Below are 16934 nucleotides of genomic sequence, written 5' to 3'. Positions count from 1 at the left end.
CAGTCGAGCGTCGTCGCAGCTGGTAAATGACATAATTATCGCTGAATGAGCGCCGCGTATCGCGCCACTCCGCCGCGTGTCGCAGTGAAATTACTTCGTAACACCTAGTTTTCCGCCGCGGAAGTTCCGCTTTCGCGTGACGACGGGCGAAATAATCCGACACGGGGCCGTATTTTACACGTTTACACGCATTTTGTTCCACCTCGACGAGGTACATAGAGGAAGAAATCCGAGGAAGGAAGGACAGGGATGGTTCGCGCCTGGAAAAGTCAACGAACCGCTTCGAAGGCTCCTCCTTGAGCATCTGGATGAAATTAACTCTCTCTTCCGCAGACAGACTGTCTGCTGCTGCTGCCGCTGCCGCTCGTTCTCGCCTTCTGCGATATTTTTCGAAAGGAGCGTACTTGCCTACTGACAGAACGACGAATCGAGGATTAAGCGACCCATTACATCTGGAAATCTACTGTTCCTCGATTTGGGGAGGAATACCCGATGGTTTTGGTAAGTTTAACACTTTGACTGGTGACTAATTTCGAGCACGGGTCCTCCGAGCTATTCAACCTATTAACTCTTTTATCTCAGGACAGATTTAACAGCTGCAAACGTTCATTTGTACGATTGTACGTACTATATGGCTAATAAGAAATTAGCGTAAATATCTTGGTAATTCGAGAAGGTTGAAAGACTTCAGTATTTCGTTTAACCAAATTTGAATATAAATTACAAAATTACGATACCCTTATTGATATATACATGCACACGTTATTCAACTACCCCCGAATGCAACGAAAACATTAAAAAAAAGCAGCTAATTCGCTGGTCTGATGAATGACAAAATCGCGGCGGAAAGACAAACCCCGGAGCAATGGCGGACAATAGCTGGCGCGTCGGGGAAAAAAGGCGTGGGGCCGCGGAAGCAGTAGGAGGCAGAAACGTTGAAAAGCGTTGAATTCGTCGCGCTGGATTTATAGGTAATTATTTTTCTCGAACGTATCCATGCTTCTGTAGATAGATGTAGACGTCCATGGAGGTTGCGTACGCGGGCAGGGGGTGGTGGTGAACGTGTTTCGTCAAGCGAATATCTCCGGCGAACGAGAGCCACCGCTGGGCGTGGAAACTAAAGCCTGATCATGTCGCGGATGTACATTTTCTACGGGGATCGTATTCAGGAGAACGACAGAGAACGAGAGAGAGAGAGTAAGAGAGCGAGAGAGGGAAACGTGGAGTGGTGGAGAACGTGCTGATGCAGCCAAAAGGGGGAGGGTGTGAGGGTGTATAACGCGACAATTGCCGGATACGACGATTCGCGCGAATCGCGCGCACAAGGACTTAGCTAGCCCGTGTACGTGAATCCTCTTGGTGAGGCCGAGTGGAACGGTGGATCCGGCAGTACGAGGATCAGGCAAGATACGTTGGTACAAATAGGATAGACATAGGAGAAAGAGAAAGATGGTGAGGGCGAGGGGTTGTATAGATACATCCCTGCGGCGGTGGTTTGTAATATTATGATAACCCTCCCTGGCTGGCTGGCTGCCTCACCCCTACCTCGTTTCCCTCCTACGCGTCCCAGGCTGCGCGGCCACCCTCTTTCAGCGGCCATGTTGCCGGGAAATATGATTATTGTTATTATTTGCACCCTCCTTCGACCGCATCCTCCTGACTCCTCACCTCCTCGTGGCAATCCTCTCTCATCCTACCGCTGTTCTCTCTCCCACTTTCTGTCTTTCTTTCGCCTCCATCGTTCCCGAGCTATCATGCTGCTCGCAAACTCTACCACTCTTCCGTCTCTTTTCCTTCTCCATCTGATATTCCTTCTCCTGCTACCACACGCTCATCCTACCCGATCAAACTCCATCCTCTCTCTCTCTCTCTCTCTCTCTCTCTCTCTCTTCTCTTGCTCGTCTCCAGGCTCGCCTCTCTTGCGAAACGGACGCTTCTCTCTACGCTCGACGAATCGAGAGGAAACGAACGAGAACAGGTCGTAGGCAACCAGCCGTTAACGGTGGTTCTCTCTTTATCGTGTTTCTCCTATACCTCTGTTACCTTCCTTCAGTCTTTCACGTCCGTGCTGCCGCTTCGCGAAACTTTACGACGCGAAGTACCGTCTCCGCGACGCGCTTTTCACACACATCCCCTCCCTCGATCTTTTTGTTCCCTCTGATCAGTTTGATTCCGCTGCTTCTTTACACTTTTTCTCCTTCTTTTTCTCTTCTTCTTCACCGGGCGTTTTATACTTTTTATTTTTTCCACGCCTCTCATCCCTTCGTCCTCGTCTATTTTCTCCGTTCTCGACCAACGCGCTCAGTTCATCCGCAACTCGTCCCTGCGGAAACGTTTCATCGACCGAGACCATCGTTCCTCCTTCCTGCTCGTTTTTCTCGCAACTCTCCTCCGGGCTTTTTTTCACCAGCCCCCCGTTCCCGCCCGAAACTTTCCTCGCGTGACTAATATTGAGAAGTATCTCACCGCGACGAAAGAGATAGAGGGAGAGAGAGCGCGACTGATAAACGCGAACTTTCTTCCCCCTTCTTCCACCGAGCAGTTGGAGGAAATTCCTTTAAACGTAATATTCGTGTATAACTTCCCGCTATAAAACCTGAAGAAGAGGGAGAAGAAAGAGAAGAAAAAAAGAAAAACAGCGAAGGCAGCCCATCCTCCGTAAAATCTGGACTTCAAACTTAACCATCCTCTGTGCTCCGCACACAAGCCATTTCCCGCAAATTCGACTAATCGCGTTATTCGACCTCCGTGCTATCTCACACGTACAACACCGGGGGTAGCGGTAAGTGTAACGAGAACCCCCGGTGGCGTGACGTAAGAAAGTAGAAGAAATAAACGAACAACCATGCTACATAGAGGGAGGTGCAGGAGGAGGGAGTGGTGGCGCGAACGACGAAGGAACGAACGAGCCCAGGAGTAGAGAAAAGAAGAAGGAAGGAAACGGGGCAAAAAGGAAGGGAGCAAGGAGGTGGTGGTCTCGTAGTAGTCGCGAGAGTCGTGGTAATAAATGGGCAACACGAGCGCTTATAAGGGGTAGGTAATCTAAAGCTTTCGAGGCGGCGGCAGCGGGGAACGTCAGAGAAAGCGAGGAAGATGGTGGGTTGCGGAGATGGGAGCGACGAGGTGCGGGCGAGGTGAGGTGAGGTGAGGGCACACGGTGTGTGTAGGATGAGAGAAGAGAGAACCCGGTTTGGAGGAGGAGACCACGGGAGGAAGGGGGATAAGGGTGGTTACGGTGAGGGTGTGAGATAAGGTATAAGGTGGGTAAGATGGCGGACAATTTGCCGCTCGACTACTCTTGCCCGCACCCCTCCCTCGACGATTCCAACCCCGTAGCCCCCCTCTGGCCCGTGTACCGGGTAATAGATGTTCCTCCTTCGCGACCAACAGAGAAACGTTGAACGCGCGCGCAAGCACCGTTTCCTCCCCTCCCCTCCCTTCGTCTAGATTCCCTCTCCCTCCCACTCACGTGAAACACCATTCCCCCCCGCGCCCTCACTCATCGCTCGCTGTTCTCTGTCTCTTTCGGTATCGCGCGATACCCTCCTCGCGGGCTTTTCCTCCGTCCCTTTTCCTGGCTGGTGTATAGTCGTATAGTGCTACGCGGTAGAAATGCGCATGAACGTATGCATGCCTGTACGTATGTATGTACGTGTACAGCCGACGATGAGAGAGAATGTCACGCGTGCACACGGGACAGGAGACGAGCACACAGGGCGACGGAAAGTTGCGGCCGCGTGTTCGCATATACACGGGGAAAACTGGCTCCGCGGGTATTCACGTCCGCGGTACGTAGGTATTTTAAACGCTCTCCACACCGTCACCTGCCCGCCGCGCCACTGCTGCTCTCTCACTCCCGGCCTAGCCGCCAGACCGCACCAGCATGCTCTCTCTTAGCATTCCATCCGCCATCTTCTCACTTAATAAAATAATTACCCCAGGCCAATTAAGCGTTCCCGCCACTCTCGCCCCTTCGTCCCTTGTCCCCGGCTCCACTGTAGCACCTTCTCTCTCCCCTCCCACTCCCCCCTGCCGAACCGTCGTGCTTTGCCTCGTCACGGGGGTCGCGTACCAAACGCGTTTTCTCTCTCTCCGCTCCTTCGAGAGTAACGCGACCTTCTTCTCCGATGATGTTATTCGCGAGCTATTCGGTCGGTCGTTACACGACCGTTTGCACACCGTGTTATTATTTCAAAAAGCCCCGCCAACTCCGGGGATTCGCGATTAAGAGAGGCGGTAGGGGGGCATTTATTCAAGCGCGATTACACCGGTGTCGTGACACGGTTTCGAAAATTTCGGTTGGCTCGAGTGTGCAAAGGAGGAGGATCGTTGAGATTGTTTCGGTTTTATTCTCTTTTTTTTTTGCTTTTTTGCTCGTTGGATTAAAAAGGTTATCGAATGATCGTCGTTGTTTTTCGTCGGTGTAGGTGGCGCGAGCGCGCGCTCTCTCTCTCTCGCTCTCTTTTCCCGCCGTTTACACGCGTGTATGCGTATATCGTTATTTAACGGCTCGCCACTTTTTCCACCGTGTACAGAGGGGGGAAAAGAGATTTAACGTGCACACGTGATAATGCATTTTATATTTATGCGCCGGGCGAAAATTTAGCATGAAATGACGGTGCGTTGCTCGTCAGCACGGAAAATCATTTATTGATTTCCGATAACGGTGTTTTATCTTTCGTATAAATATAATGGCCACTGGTAACGTACCTGGTGAATACGGCACGCCCTATTTTTCGCCGACGATCTTTCTCACTGGTGCTACATTTGCAGATCTGTAGCCGATTAGGTTGCGTTTGACAGGAATCGTAACTTTCGAACATTCTTACGTTTGAGCACTTAGGGTGACGGTTCGTTGACAAAGTTTCGACGAAAAGACGACTTCACTACTGCGCAATACGTAACGTAACGATACACAGTCGTTTCCACTTATTTCACATTCACCGAACAAAACGCGACGCGAAATTCAAAATTGACATGGAACGAACCAATATCGCGCACGAACTAACAATTACGAGTCGAATTGAAATCCGTTAGAAACATCTATACCGACATCTGTTGGCGCCCGCTGCATTCAAACGACGTTTTCAGATTAGGTGGCGGTGTCGTCTGCATTCGGCAACATGTCCGCCATGTCGTTGATAGGTCGCTGTTTTGCCAAACAGATCGCCGAAGTTTGTTGTAAAGCGGTTTCAGTGTCGTGTCAAGTGCAGCCAAGTAGGAATCAATGGAATCTGGTGAAACTTCCGAAACCCGGAGAGAAAGGAAAGAGCTTCCGGAGGATCGTTCACTACAAAGATGAATACACAGTGCAGCCTTTAGAGGTTACAAATTTGGGAGGCAGAGATCCCGCTACAGGTTCGTGTATAACTTCAATTTCATCGGCTCCTGCTCATCTTCGTTATACTTTGATAACACGTCGAATCCAACAACGTGAACTTTAATCGGAATAAAATAGTTCTCAACGTACTAACTCATATGGTGTATGCATCTTGTTTCCGTTCTACCGTAGAACCACATGTCGGTATAACAGTTTTCCAATTTGGCGGGAATCTCAACTTGAATTTTCACACATTTTCACAAAATTTGCTTTCGATCGAAAGTTCTTTACTTTAAACGTTATTTATACCTAAAACAGGAAGAGTAGTGGGGAAAGGTATCGGCGGAGGTATCAAACACAAATACCACTGGATCAAATGGATTAGGGAGGGCCCAACCGATTTGAACGTACCGCCAAGAGAGGACAAGGTTTTGGCGATATTGAAAGATGGCTGCAGAACGACGTCCGTCGCTCTAACTGGATTTGGCCGTGAGTTGCAGTACATCCTTGCCACGGAGAACATGAAAGTTGGCGATATACTTCGTACTCATCGCGGTATCCCTCCAAACCCCGTAAGACCGAGGGAAGGTGACGCGTATCCATTGGGAGCGTTGCCTAAAGGAACAATCGTGCATTGCGTGGAGAAATATCCCGGTTTGGGAGGTTTTTTTATTCACGCTGCCGGAACTTTCGCAACGGTATTGAACCGAGACGGTGTGGATCGCGTCGTGATCAAGATGCCAAGCAAGAGGGAATTCAGTTTGCACGAAAGCTGTATGGCGACTGTCGGTAGATTATCGAACGTAGAACACAACAAGATACCTATCGGCAGCGCGCAGAAAAACAGGGAACTAGGAAATCGACCGAGGAGCGGTCTATGGCAGAGAAAAACTGGTCGCTTCGGTCGGAAGTTAAAGGCTATTCCGCCTGTACGTAGGATCGAATTCACTGCAGACTGGCAACAAAAAACAGTGCAGTACGAATTGAATGTTACGAATTTGAACGATTAAATATTCAACTGTATCCAATAAACGTTCCTTTATTGTACTCTTTTTTTATTGTCAACGTTGCTCGATCTTACGATGGTAATACCATTCTGTAGAGTTTTATTCGGCGTTCAGAAAGACAGATATGTCTGCACCCAGATTTCTGATTCACGTAGTTTCTAGTGAGTTCTAGTCGTAGAAATTCGCGATACATCGTACTGGAATTAATTCCAACTCGCCGGATACATTCTTTTTAATATTATACATATTCTCAGACCAGCGTTTCTGAGAGCTGTTCAAAGACCTTTGTTGTAGTACACCGTTCGAAGGCCAGGATCTTTCGAGAGCACCTGCTCCCGTACTTCCGGTTCCAAGTCGTCCACCGAAATCGGCACTCGTTGAACGAAAAGAGCACAGCAAAGCGGCGTGGCGAATGTTAAACAGATTCCACAAAGCGCCACTTGTATGGGTACCACAGCCCACTTTGCGTTACGTAGCATTTGTTTTCGGTCCATGAAGTTCATTATAATAGGCGCCAGTACTGGAACAAGTACAATCAGAATCACCGTATAGAAATTATTCTAGGGAGATATACTGTCCGATTGAATTTCATTGCTTACTCATGCTTGGCGAAGCCATAAGAATGCGAGACAGTGTGACCGCAGCGATAGCCTTTTTAGCGGCGTATTTGCTGTTGCCAACTTTCGTACCCTCCTCCGTTTGTAGCTCGATACCATTTTGTAGTTCTGACATTCTCATGAAGGGGATGTTCACGCAGTTGGCAGCGGCCACTGCCGCAAAAGGTACCAGTCGACCCACCAGAGGTGGTGCGCTGCGGCAAAGTCGATTTAAGCCTAGCGCTGTTACCACAGCTCCTCCCGTAGCTGCAGCGTAGCTTTGTAGAATGGTGTCCATGGGGATTGGGCTTGAACCGCTGCGATTTGTGTAATTTACGAGGGCGTTGAACGATTGGTTCACCCATTGCCAGGTGATCACGTGTGCTGTGGTTCTGGGGAAAGACGAAAGAAATATTTTCCGAATTTTAAATAAAAAATCGCCTACTTTTCTAAATCGAAAATACGGAAATGGAACTAAAAATCCACCCATTGCCAGGTGATCTGGGAAAAGACGAAAGAAATATTTTCAGAATTTTATCTATAAAATCTCCCATATTTTCATTCAAAAATATTGATCAAAATTTCCCGACGATTGACATTTGAATCTATTGTGTCGTCTCTGGATCGATTCTCTCCCCTCCTCCCACCGTTAATCACCCACGCGAAAACGTGATTAGACGCATACGCGTGTACTGATTTTGAAACAAAACCGGGTTAAAGGTCCCCGTTTATCTGTCGCCTAGTCGTTCAAGGTCGTCTCACGATAAACCGTTCTCGTTTCTTCCATCGAATTTACACATTTGTGTGACCAACGTCACTCGGTATATACGTACTTATAGAACGTCAACATACATCCTGTGATGAACATGTTCATAGGAACTTGGGCGCTCATACGTCCTATCAACAGCATTTTCTCGCCTGTGTCCGGGTGATAAGCACTGTCGTACAGGTATTTGCATTTCCATAATTCGTCTTCCGTGATACCCAATTGCTTCAGGTTATCCCCTTTCCTGTTACAAACACAATACACACATCCAATAAGCAAGTTAACCCTTTGACTCGTAACTTTTTCTACCTATAATATTATTATATTACCATACATTATTGATCATTTTCAGCTTCGTAAAATTCGAGCTAAATTTAGAATTAAATTACTGATTAACCCTTATGTCAATAACCAGAATTGTCGTCTACTTGATCGTCCAATTTTAGTAGTTTCCTGATAAGAAAATTCGAAACTCGAGGCAAACACGACGATATGGCCGGGAAGATGAAATATTTTAAGTGAGAATTATCCAAAATGGTACCCGGTTATCGACATAAGGGTTAATATCATTTCAACACCATACGAAGCAAGGCATCACACTAAAATTAATACAACACCTTTTCTCACACCTTCACCAATACTTCCAAGGTATCAGCACACGCTCGATCCTACTCTACCGCAACCACATCACTCTTACCATTATCGTAGAAACACCGCACACGTTAAATACCTGTACTTGGTGACCACGTCTCGTGCATGCTCGAATCGTTCAGCGCCGACGAACAGATTCAAAGGGTTGGTGACGGTGAGGAAGTGCAACGCCCTACCCTGGTACGTGCTCTGATCCCAATAGGGTTTCTCTATATCGATTCTTTCCTCGTTCATCAGCGTGCCCTTGCTCCCCGACATCTTTGCTGCTTCTTTCCCACTCCTAGCTATTCTCACCTGCTCCTCTCCCATCCTGCCACTTTTACCACCCCACCACCACGCCGTACCGGTTTAGTCGAGGATAAAGCAACCTCGTCGGGCGTCTTCTCCTCGATCCTGACGACTCCTCTTGGCGTGATCCTCACGAGAGGACGCTCGACGATGCCGCTACTCTCGCCGCGACCACTGAACGCTTCATCGCGTTATCGTTTGATCCAGACCTCCGCTCGCTCCCCTCCCCTCTCCCTCGACCTCTCGATCCCTGCTTCACACCCCCTGGGGCGCCTCGTATCGATAACGCGGCCACGCGTGCGCAACCACCTGCAGTACGAATTGAATGTTACGAATTTGAACGATTAAATATTCAACTGTATCCAATAAACGTTCCTTTATTGTACTCTTTTTTTATTGTCAACGTTGCTCGATCTTACGATGGTAATACCATTCTGTAGAGTTTTATTCGGCGTTCAGAAAGACAGATATGTCTGCACCCAGATTTCTGATTCACGTAGTTTCTAGTGAGTTCTAGTCGTAGAAATTCGCGATACATCGTACTGGAATTAATTCCAACTCGCCGGATACATTCTTTTTAATATTATACATATTCTCAGACCAGCGTTTCTGAGAGCTGTTCAAAGACCTTTGTTGTAGTACACCGTTCGAAGGCCAGGATCTTTCGAGAGCACCTGCTCCCGTACTTCCGGTTCCAAGTCGTCCACCGAAATCGGCACTCGTTGAACGAAAAGAGCACAGCAAAGCGGCGTGGCGAATGTTAAACAGATTCCACAAAGCGCCACTTGTATGGGTACCACAGCCCACTTTGCGTTACGTAGCATTTGTTTTCGGTCCATGAAGTTCATTATAATAGGCGCCAGTACTGGAACAAGTACAATCAGAATCACCGTATAGAAATTATTCTAGGGAGATATACTGTCCGATTGAATTTCATTGCTTACTCATGCTTGGCGAAGCCATAAGAATGCGAGACAGTGTGACCGCAGCGATAGCCTTTTTAGCGGCGTATTTGCTGTTGCCAACTTTCGTACCCTCCTCCGTTTGTAGCTCGATACCATTTTGTAGTTCTGACATTCTCATGAAGGGGATGTTCACGCAGTTGGCAGCGGCCACTGCCGCAAAAGGTACCAGTCGACCCACCAGAGGTGGTGCGCTGCGGCAAAGTCGATTTAAGCCTAGCGCTGTTACCACAGCTCCTCCCGTAGCTGCAGCGTAGCTTTGTAGAATGGTGTCCATGGGGATTGGGCTTGAACCGCTGCGATTTGTGTAATTTACGAGGGCGTTGAACGATTGGTTCACCCATTGCCAGGTGATCACGTGTGCTGTGGTTCTGGGGAAAGACGAAAGAAATATTTTCCGAATTTTAAATAAAAAATCGCCTACTTTTCTAAATCGAAAATACGGAAATGGAACTAAAAATCCACCCATTGCCAGGTGATCTGGGAAAAGACGAAAGAAATATTTTCAGAATTTTATCTATAAAATCTCCCATATTTTCATTCAAAAATATTGATCAAAATTTCCCGACGATTGACATTTGAATCTATTGTGTCGTCTCTGGATCGATTCTCTCCCCTCCTCCCACCGTTAATCACCCACGCGAAAACGTGATTAGACGCATACGCGTGTACTGATTTTGAAACAAAACCGGGTTAAAGGTCCCCGTTTATCTGTCGCCTAGTCGTTCAAGGTCGTCTCACGATAAACCGTTCTCGTTTCTTCCATCGAATTTACACATTTGTGTGACCAACGTCACTCGGTATATACGTACTTATAGAACGTCAACATACATCCTGTGATGAACATGTTCATAGGAACTTGGGCGCTCATACGTCCTATCAACAGCATTTTCTCGCCTGTGTCCGGGTGATAAGCACTGTCGTACAGGTATTTGCATTTCCATAATTCGTCTTCCGTGATACCCAATTGCTTCAGGTTATCCCCTTTCCTGTTACAAACACAATACACACATCCAATAAGCAAGTTAACCCTTTGACTCGTAACTTTTTCTACCTATAATATTATTATATTACCATACATTATTGATCATTTTCAGCTTCGTAAAATTCGAGCTAAATTTAGAATTAAATTACTGATTAACCCTTATGTCAATAACCAGAATTGTCGTCTACTTGATCGTCCAATTTTAGTAGTTTCCTGATAAGAAAATTCGAAACTCGAGGCAAACACGACGATATGGCCGGGAAGATGAAATATTTTAAGTGAGAATTATCCAAAATGGTACCCGGTTATCGACATAAGGGTTAATATCATTTCAACACCATACGAAGCAAGGCATCACACTAAAATTAATACAACACCTTTTCTCACACCTTCACCAATACTTCCAAGGTATCAGCACACGCTCGATCCTACTCTACCGCAACCACATCACTCTTACCATTATCGTAGAAACACCGCACACGTTAAATACCTGTACTTGGTGACCACGTCTCGTGCATGCTCGAATCGTTCAGCGCCGACGAACAGATTCAAAGGGTTGGTGACGGTGAGGAAGTGCAACGCCCTACCCTGGTACGTGCTCTGATCCCAATAGGGTTTCTCTATATCGATTCTTTCCTCGTTCATCAGCGTGCCCTTGCTCCCCGACATCTTTGCTGCTTCTTTCCCACTCCTAGCTATTCTCACCTGCTCCTCTCCCATCCTGCCACTTTTACCACCCCACCACCACGCCGTACCGGTTTAGTCGAGGATAAAGCAACCTCGTCGGGCGTCTTCTCCTCGATCCTGACGACTCCTCTTGGCGTGATCCTCACGAGAGGACGCTCGACGATGCCGCTACTCTCGCCGCGACCACTGAACGCTTCATCGCGTTATCGTTTGATCCAGACCTCCGCTCGCTCCCCTCCCCTCTCCCTCGACCTCTCGATCCCTGCTTCACACCCCCTGGGGCGCCTCGTATCGATAACGCGGCCACGCGTGCGCAACCACCGCCCATTTTGCACCGCGTTGCCCCGTTCCGCGAGAGATGGTGGTACCGTTATGTTCGAATTTCGGCTTTTTTCGGGGTAGTAATATTTTTTTCGTATTTGAGAGTGGAGAAAGATTTTCTGGGCGGAAACGGGAGAGGGTTGGGTGTTTGGGAATGTTTGGCGGTGGTTGGTAACGGAGATAGCGGAGGGTGGCGGTCGATTTCATCCCTTAGATTGCTTCCTGCACCCTGCAAGAGATGGAGACACTTTTTACTCCATTTCTCGCGAAATCGATGGAGATTTTTTGGCCTGGTGTGTTATCAGTGGAGCGGTACTCTTTGTTGAACCTCTCTCTTGTGACGAGGAGTCACACTCGGTGTGAATTTTGTCAAAAAGTGGCATTTCCCTCCTCAGCATTTGCATCCTCGTTTAACGCTGTATCGTGAACAGCCGACGTTATTGAAAAATCGCGCGCCAGAGGGTTAAACAAATCAGCGGTTCGACGGTTAAAGTTCGCGTCAAAATGTAAATGTTTCTGGTTAGATATCGCCGGTCTGCAACGTACTCTTATCTCGCCTTACTTAACAAGTAGGAACGATTCCCTGTCGCTCTCTGGCAACTCTTCACGCGATAATAATAAAAACACTGCTCTGTCAATGTCATTGACGTTCCAGTCGCGTTCGAGCAAATCATGCTTCCTATTCGAGCCGATCCTTGCGCGATATCTACACCAATCACGATCTCGTACAACGAGACGTCGAGTGGAATCTATCGGATAATGAGAAAAACGCTAAACATACACGTCGTTGCGATATTTTTACGTCCAACGGAATGATATACAACGGTTGAAGTATCTCTACCGGCAGGCAGGCTGTATTTGCTTATCTGTTCACAAGGAAATATGCAAATCGCAGGGTTCGCGTATTCCTGATTGACTAAACCTGTCCATTTTACGAACAGGTAGGTACATTAACGCGGACTTGGCCTTCTTCGCAGTTTGCCCACTCGTGAACAAGGTCATTTTCGATTTGTAAGTTCATCGACTGTGTTACGATTAAGCGGCGAACTTTCTATACGTCGATCCGGTTCCCGTTGTAATAACCACGTGTTAATCTGAAAATTCGCATTACGATTCCTCTTGCTTCGGCAACCGGCAATTAATCCACTCGTCGTTTATTCAATTTTTTTCTCCGACTCTGTTCGCGATTTCTCGACCAAATCTACGCCCGATTTATTCGACCGGCGCCGATTAGGGTAATCGATGTCGCGTTCCATTTCACTCGTGAATTAACGATACGCTCTACGAGTTGCTAATAATTAAACAGCGGATAATCGTGAATTTTTCACTTTTATTCTTTTATATCCGTTAGTGAAATACTCTCGTCTCGTGTTTCTCTCGGAATTTGCAGGAACAGAGGCGAGCATAGAGAAGAACACCCAGATGTGTAGAATAAAAATTGAAAAATTAGCGGATCAACGGAAGAAGTGTAACTAGGAGTTTTCAAGTGATTACTTTCTTCCAAAGAGCAAGCAGATCCCCGTATTACTTACGGAACGTCTCGTAGCACGCTCCACCATTATTACCGCTTAATTCCTCGGCAGCGAAGGCTGTAACGATAATAGAAAAATGGTTAATTGCCGCGGTAACTGAGGAGCACACGTATTTGCAGTCCAACGGCTCGTAAAGGAATGTTCCGTTGAATTTATTAGCGTTCACCGGCAGCCAACTCAACCTCGAACTCGAGCGAACGCATTTGCTGTTCCAATTGTATTTCATTCTGCACACTTCTGATCGAGGAAATTTACACCTTGCAAATCGGCGATTGCTATTTTTCCCTCGTGGTAAACGAGGTTATTAATGCCTACAGACGCCTGGATAACACGTTGAGCGCCAATGTCAGTCACCGGCGGACTGACACTATGCCTTCCGTTCGGCTATTTTTCCCTCGTGGTAAACGAGGTTATTAATGCCTACAGACGCCTGGATAACACGTTGAGTGCCAATGTCAGTCACCGGCGGACTGACACTATGCCTTCCGTTCGGGCCGCGTCAGTCACCGATGACTGACAGTATACTTTTCGTTGGTCGTCTTCTGTTTATAGTTCGCATGGCCCACTTGACGGCCAAGTGCGGCCTGAACGGAACGGTAAGCAAAACAGGCTGGGCGTTCAACGTGTTAAAGTGGGACATGGTGCAGTAGAGGCACTATGAAATGTTAGTTCACCTATTCAGCCGATTACGGCGCGAACTGGCTCTCGTTCGCACCGTGGCCCACTTGCCCACCTCTGCCATAGCTGTTAGCACATGCAACTGAAACCGAAAACGAAAGGCACGACGCTTTGGCGCACGCGTAAATTCCAGTTTGCTCGATCGTCGGGTAAGAGTCGTCAACGATGGCACGCTTCATTTTCCCACTCTGTGTGCGTATAATCGGTTAATTCGATCGGCGAAACTGGCGTCGACTCGGGGCGATCTTCGTTAAAAAGCTCGATTACTTATCGGGAATGCTCTTCCTTCAGGTAAACGAGAGAGATCGGGATGTGCAGTGTAATCGGTAATTATCGAGGTTTCTTTGGTTTTTCACGGTACACGTTGAACGATCCACGCAGGTTTTTATCGGACAGAGGTATTCAGGCCGTGAAAAATGTTCACGCATCCATGGCACACACGTGTCGCGAATGGCGAGGAGACAGTGTAATTTCGCCGATTTTTACGAGCTGCTTTTTACACGGAGGACAGTTCTGCCTCACCTAGTGGCATAATTCTGAGATCGTCACCTCGACCGGTGAAAATACTGTAATAAAATCGTAACTGTAGTTGTTTTTCCTGTGAATTTTGTCGGGGATACATTGATAAAGGATCGAGTTGCGAGCGATGCTTTCACCGGAATCGATCTCTTTTCTTTTCCCCTTGATATTTCAGCGTTTTAAGTAGTGAATTCAGACGTTGTTTGCGTTTCGAGGATATTCTTGCTCGTATGCAAATAGAGGCCAAGTTGGGCTGGACGATAAACGAACCGTAAACAGAAATGAAACGAGCTGGCTGACATGATGGATGTTCCTTTTCTTTTCGACGATTTCTCAACGATCACTCTGGGGTCCGCGAAACAATAAAATTATCCGCGAATTATGCAAACCAGAGAGTAGGAAATTACGCTGGTTTTAGAGGTTGGAGAATTTTATTGTCCCCGGGTGATTTTTCTTTCGAACATTCGTCCGGTTGAAATCTAAATTTGTTGGACGAAATGTAGCGCAGTGGTTTGACATCAATCTTTACGCTGCTTCTAAGAAAGATCGTTCGCTATTATTTCTTTGATGGAACGAGCATTGTTACGTCCTCGTTAATATGTAGTCGCTCATTTATAGGAGGTACGTGTATGCTTTTTGCAACTGGTGTATAAAGGGTGAGCCGCGTCAAACAGGCCACCTGATTATGTGCTCTAGCTATGGTGGGACGAGGATATGTTTTAGAGGTAATTTGAATGATTTAAATGGGTAAATAAGATGGAAGAAAATTTTTGGTTTTTATGTGAATGTGTATATTTTGTTTTATTTTGTGTTGCTGTAGACATTGATGTGAATTTACGTATGCATAATGATACGATCATAAAATGATCTTAGACTTTGAAAATTTTAATCAAATGTGACACTTTCTTTCATGCTTTGCCATTTCTTCCATGAAAAGAATTCTAAAATTTTCATTTTCTTCCACGAAAAGAATTCTAAAATTTTTACTTTCTTTCATGAAAAAATTCTAAAATTTTCATTTCCTTTCATGAAAGGAATTCTGAAAGTTTTATTTTCTCCCACGAAAAAAATTCTAAAATTTTTACTTTCTTTCATGAAAAAATTCTAAAATTTTTACTTTCTTTCATGAAAAAATTCTAAAATTTTCATTTCCTTTCATGAAAGGAATTCTGAAAGTTTTATTTTCTCCCACGAAAAAAATTCTAAAATTTTTACTTTCTTTCATGAAAAAATTCTAAAATTTTTACTTTCTTTCATGAAAAAATTCTAAAATTTTTACTTTCTTTCATGAAAAAATTCTAAAATTTTTACTTTCTTTCATGAAAAAATTCTAAAATTTTTACTTTCTTTCATGAAAAAATTCTAAAATTTTTACTTTCTTTCATGAAAGGAATTCTGAAATTTTCTCCCACGAAAAAAATTTTAAAATTTTCATTTCCTTCTATCAAAAAAATTTGTCTTCGACTTCACTCACCCTTTGCACCCATATAAATTACATATGCAAATTTTCTCACACCACCACAGCTATGTAGAGAAAAGAATTACACAGCCTGCTTCACATATATAATATTCTCAATTCTTGTTGGCTGTGTATAAATGATTGGTTATCGATACAAGTTCACTACTACTCTGATAACAGCCAAAGAAACACTACACATGTTACAGATACTTTCTCGAGCTATTATCAAACTACTACATCGATCAATTCGTCCCCTTGTTTCTCCTCTCGTTCATTCATTCCACGAAAATCCCTCGACTCCTCTGCAACATTTCTACAAACCCCCATAATCCGACCTAAATAGTATCAACTTTCAGCTACAATTTATCCGTTTAAAAGTATTTATCCCAATTTGTCCCAATTAACGTCAAATTTAACGCTAATAAACAATCTCCAACTGTTTCACCCTCTTAGCCCACCAACATCCAACCGGTCTAAGATCGAGAATCAATGTTGCACCTTCGTTTCCAAGATCTTTTCACCCACTGTCTGCTCGATTACGAAACGATCGACGTGAACTGAATCCGAATTATGACGACGATCGACAGCGATCGATCTTCTTCACCCATCCGGCTGATAAATAGTCCCATTGGCTCGCGATGTGTATCTAGATCGGGAGATTATCGAGACGCGTATCCTGCCGATAAGTTGAAAACTGGGTCAACGTGTGATCAGCGTAAGCAGGTTGCGTCGCGACTGCCTAAGATTCCGCCTTCCAGGCATCGGCATCTGGTTCGAATCTTGGTCGTTCGCTTTGAAGACGAAGCCGCGCCTCTCGGTGCACTTTTTGGGAATTCTCGCGAGTGAAAGGCACACTTTGCTTCGCGGGAATCTTTTCGACACGGAGCAGAATGATCGACGGTAAAATTCGTATCTTCGACTTCTGTCGATGGTGTTGTTGGTATTGGACTGCGATACGAGTATCAGGAAGCGAAGTAAAATGACGCGTTTACAGGTCGTCAGGATTAGATGTAGGTTTAGTCAAATTTTATGTTTCGTCTGTCAATCTTAGATTTTTCAAGAGTGTGATAAATATTTCGTAATAGTAGAGTAGGTTTATGTTGTGTCGTGTAACGTGAAATTAAAGTAATTAACGAATTATGCGAAAAATTGATCGGTGAAAT

General features: G+C 45.8%; 3 protein-coding genes across 3 annotated transcripts; 1 reads left to right on the top strand and 2 right to left on the bottom strand.

Annotated features, from left to right (window-relative positions):
• The first annotated feature begins 5123 nt into the window (after nt 1-5123).
• LOC108579983 (39S ribosomal protein L2, mitochondrial) lies at nt 5124-6330 on the top strand. The gene is made up of 2 exons (XM_017943630.1): nt 5124-5358; nt 5639-6330. The coding sequence occupies exons 1-2, from the start codon at nt 5124-5126 to the stop codon at nt 6328-6330; spliced, it is 927 nt and encodes a 308-aa protein (XP_017799119.1).
• A 62-nt stretch (nt 6331-6392) lies between these two features.
• LOC108570213 (sideroflexin-3-like) lies at nt 6393-8797 on the bottom strand. The gene is made up of 4 exons (XM_017932027.1): nt 8420-8797; nt 7757-7933; nt 6927-7315; nt 6393-6847 (listed from the first exon to the last, which is right to left on the bottom strand). Exons 1-4 carry the CDS (start codon nt 8647-8649, stop codon nt 6603-6605), a joined length of 1041 nt encoding a protein of 346 aa, XP_017787516.1. The 5' UTR covers nt 8650-8797; the 3' UTR covers nt 6393-6602.
• A 241-nt stretch (nt 8798-9038) lies between these two features.
• Nucleotides 9039-11443, bottom strand: LOC108570206 (sideroflexin-3-like). The gene is made up of 4 exons (XM_017932013.1): nt 11066-11443; nt 10403-10579; nt 9573-9961; nt 9039-9493 (listed from the first exon to the last, which is right to left on the bottom strand). The coding sequence occupies exons 1-4, from the start codon at nt 11293-11295 to the stop codon at nt 9249-9251; spliced, it is 1041 nt and encodes a 346-aa protein (XP_017787502.1). The 5' UTR covers nt 11296-11443; the 3' UTR covers nt 9039-9248.
• Nucleotides 11444-16934: the final 5491 nt, after the last annotated feature.

This window comes from Habropoda laboriosa, unplaced genomic scaffold, assembly GCF_001263275.1.
Source record: "Habropoda laboriosa isolate 0110345459 unplaced genomic scaffold, ASM126327v1 scaffold23, whole genome shotgun sequence".
In the NCBI taxonomy this organism is placed as follows: Eukaryota; Metazoa; Arthropoda; class Insecta; order Hymenoptera; family Apidae; genus Habropoda; species Habropoda laboriosa.
Note: the sequence above shows the minus strand (reverse complement) of the source record. Positions and strands in the feature narration are given on the sequence as shown.

Bases quoted from the DNA above. Each gene is read 5' to 3' on its own strand.
- LOC108579983 (XM_017943630.1), top strand. From the start codon at position 5,124: ATGTCCGCCATGTCGTTGATAGGTCGCTGTTTTGCCAAACAGATCGCC. The intron at 5,359-5,638 runs GTTCGTGTATAA...TACCTAAAACAG, and splicing joins AGGCAGAGATCCCGCTACAG to GAAGAGTAGTGGGGAAAGGT.
- LOC108570206 (XM_017932013.1), bottom strand. From the start codon at position 11,295: ATGGGAGAGGAGCAGGTGAGAATAGCTAGGAGTGGGAAAGAAGCAGCA. The intron at 9,962-10,402 runs GTACGTATATAC...GTCTTTCCCCAG, and splicing joins TGTATGTTGACGTTCTATAA to AACCACAGCACACGTGATCA. The intron at 9,494-9,572 runs GTAAGCAATGAA...TACTTGTTCCAG, and splicing joins TATGGCTTCGCCAAGCATGA to TACTGGCGCCTATTATAATG.
- LOC108570213 (XM_017932027.1), bottom strand. From the start codon at position 8,649: ATGGGAGAGGAGCAGGTGAGAATAGCTAGGAGTGGGAAAGAAGCAGCA. The intron at 7,934-8,419 runs GTATTTAACGTG...TGTTTGTAACAG, and splicing joins GACGTGGTCACCAAGTACAG to GAAAGGGGATAACCTGAAGC. The intron at 6,848-6,926 runs GTAAGCAATGAA...TACTTGTTCCAG, and splicing joins TATGGCTTCGCCAAGCATGA to TACTGGCGCCTATTATAATG.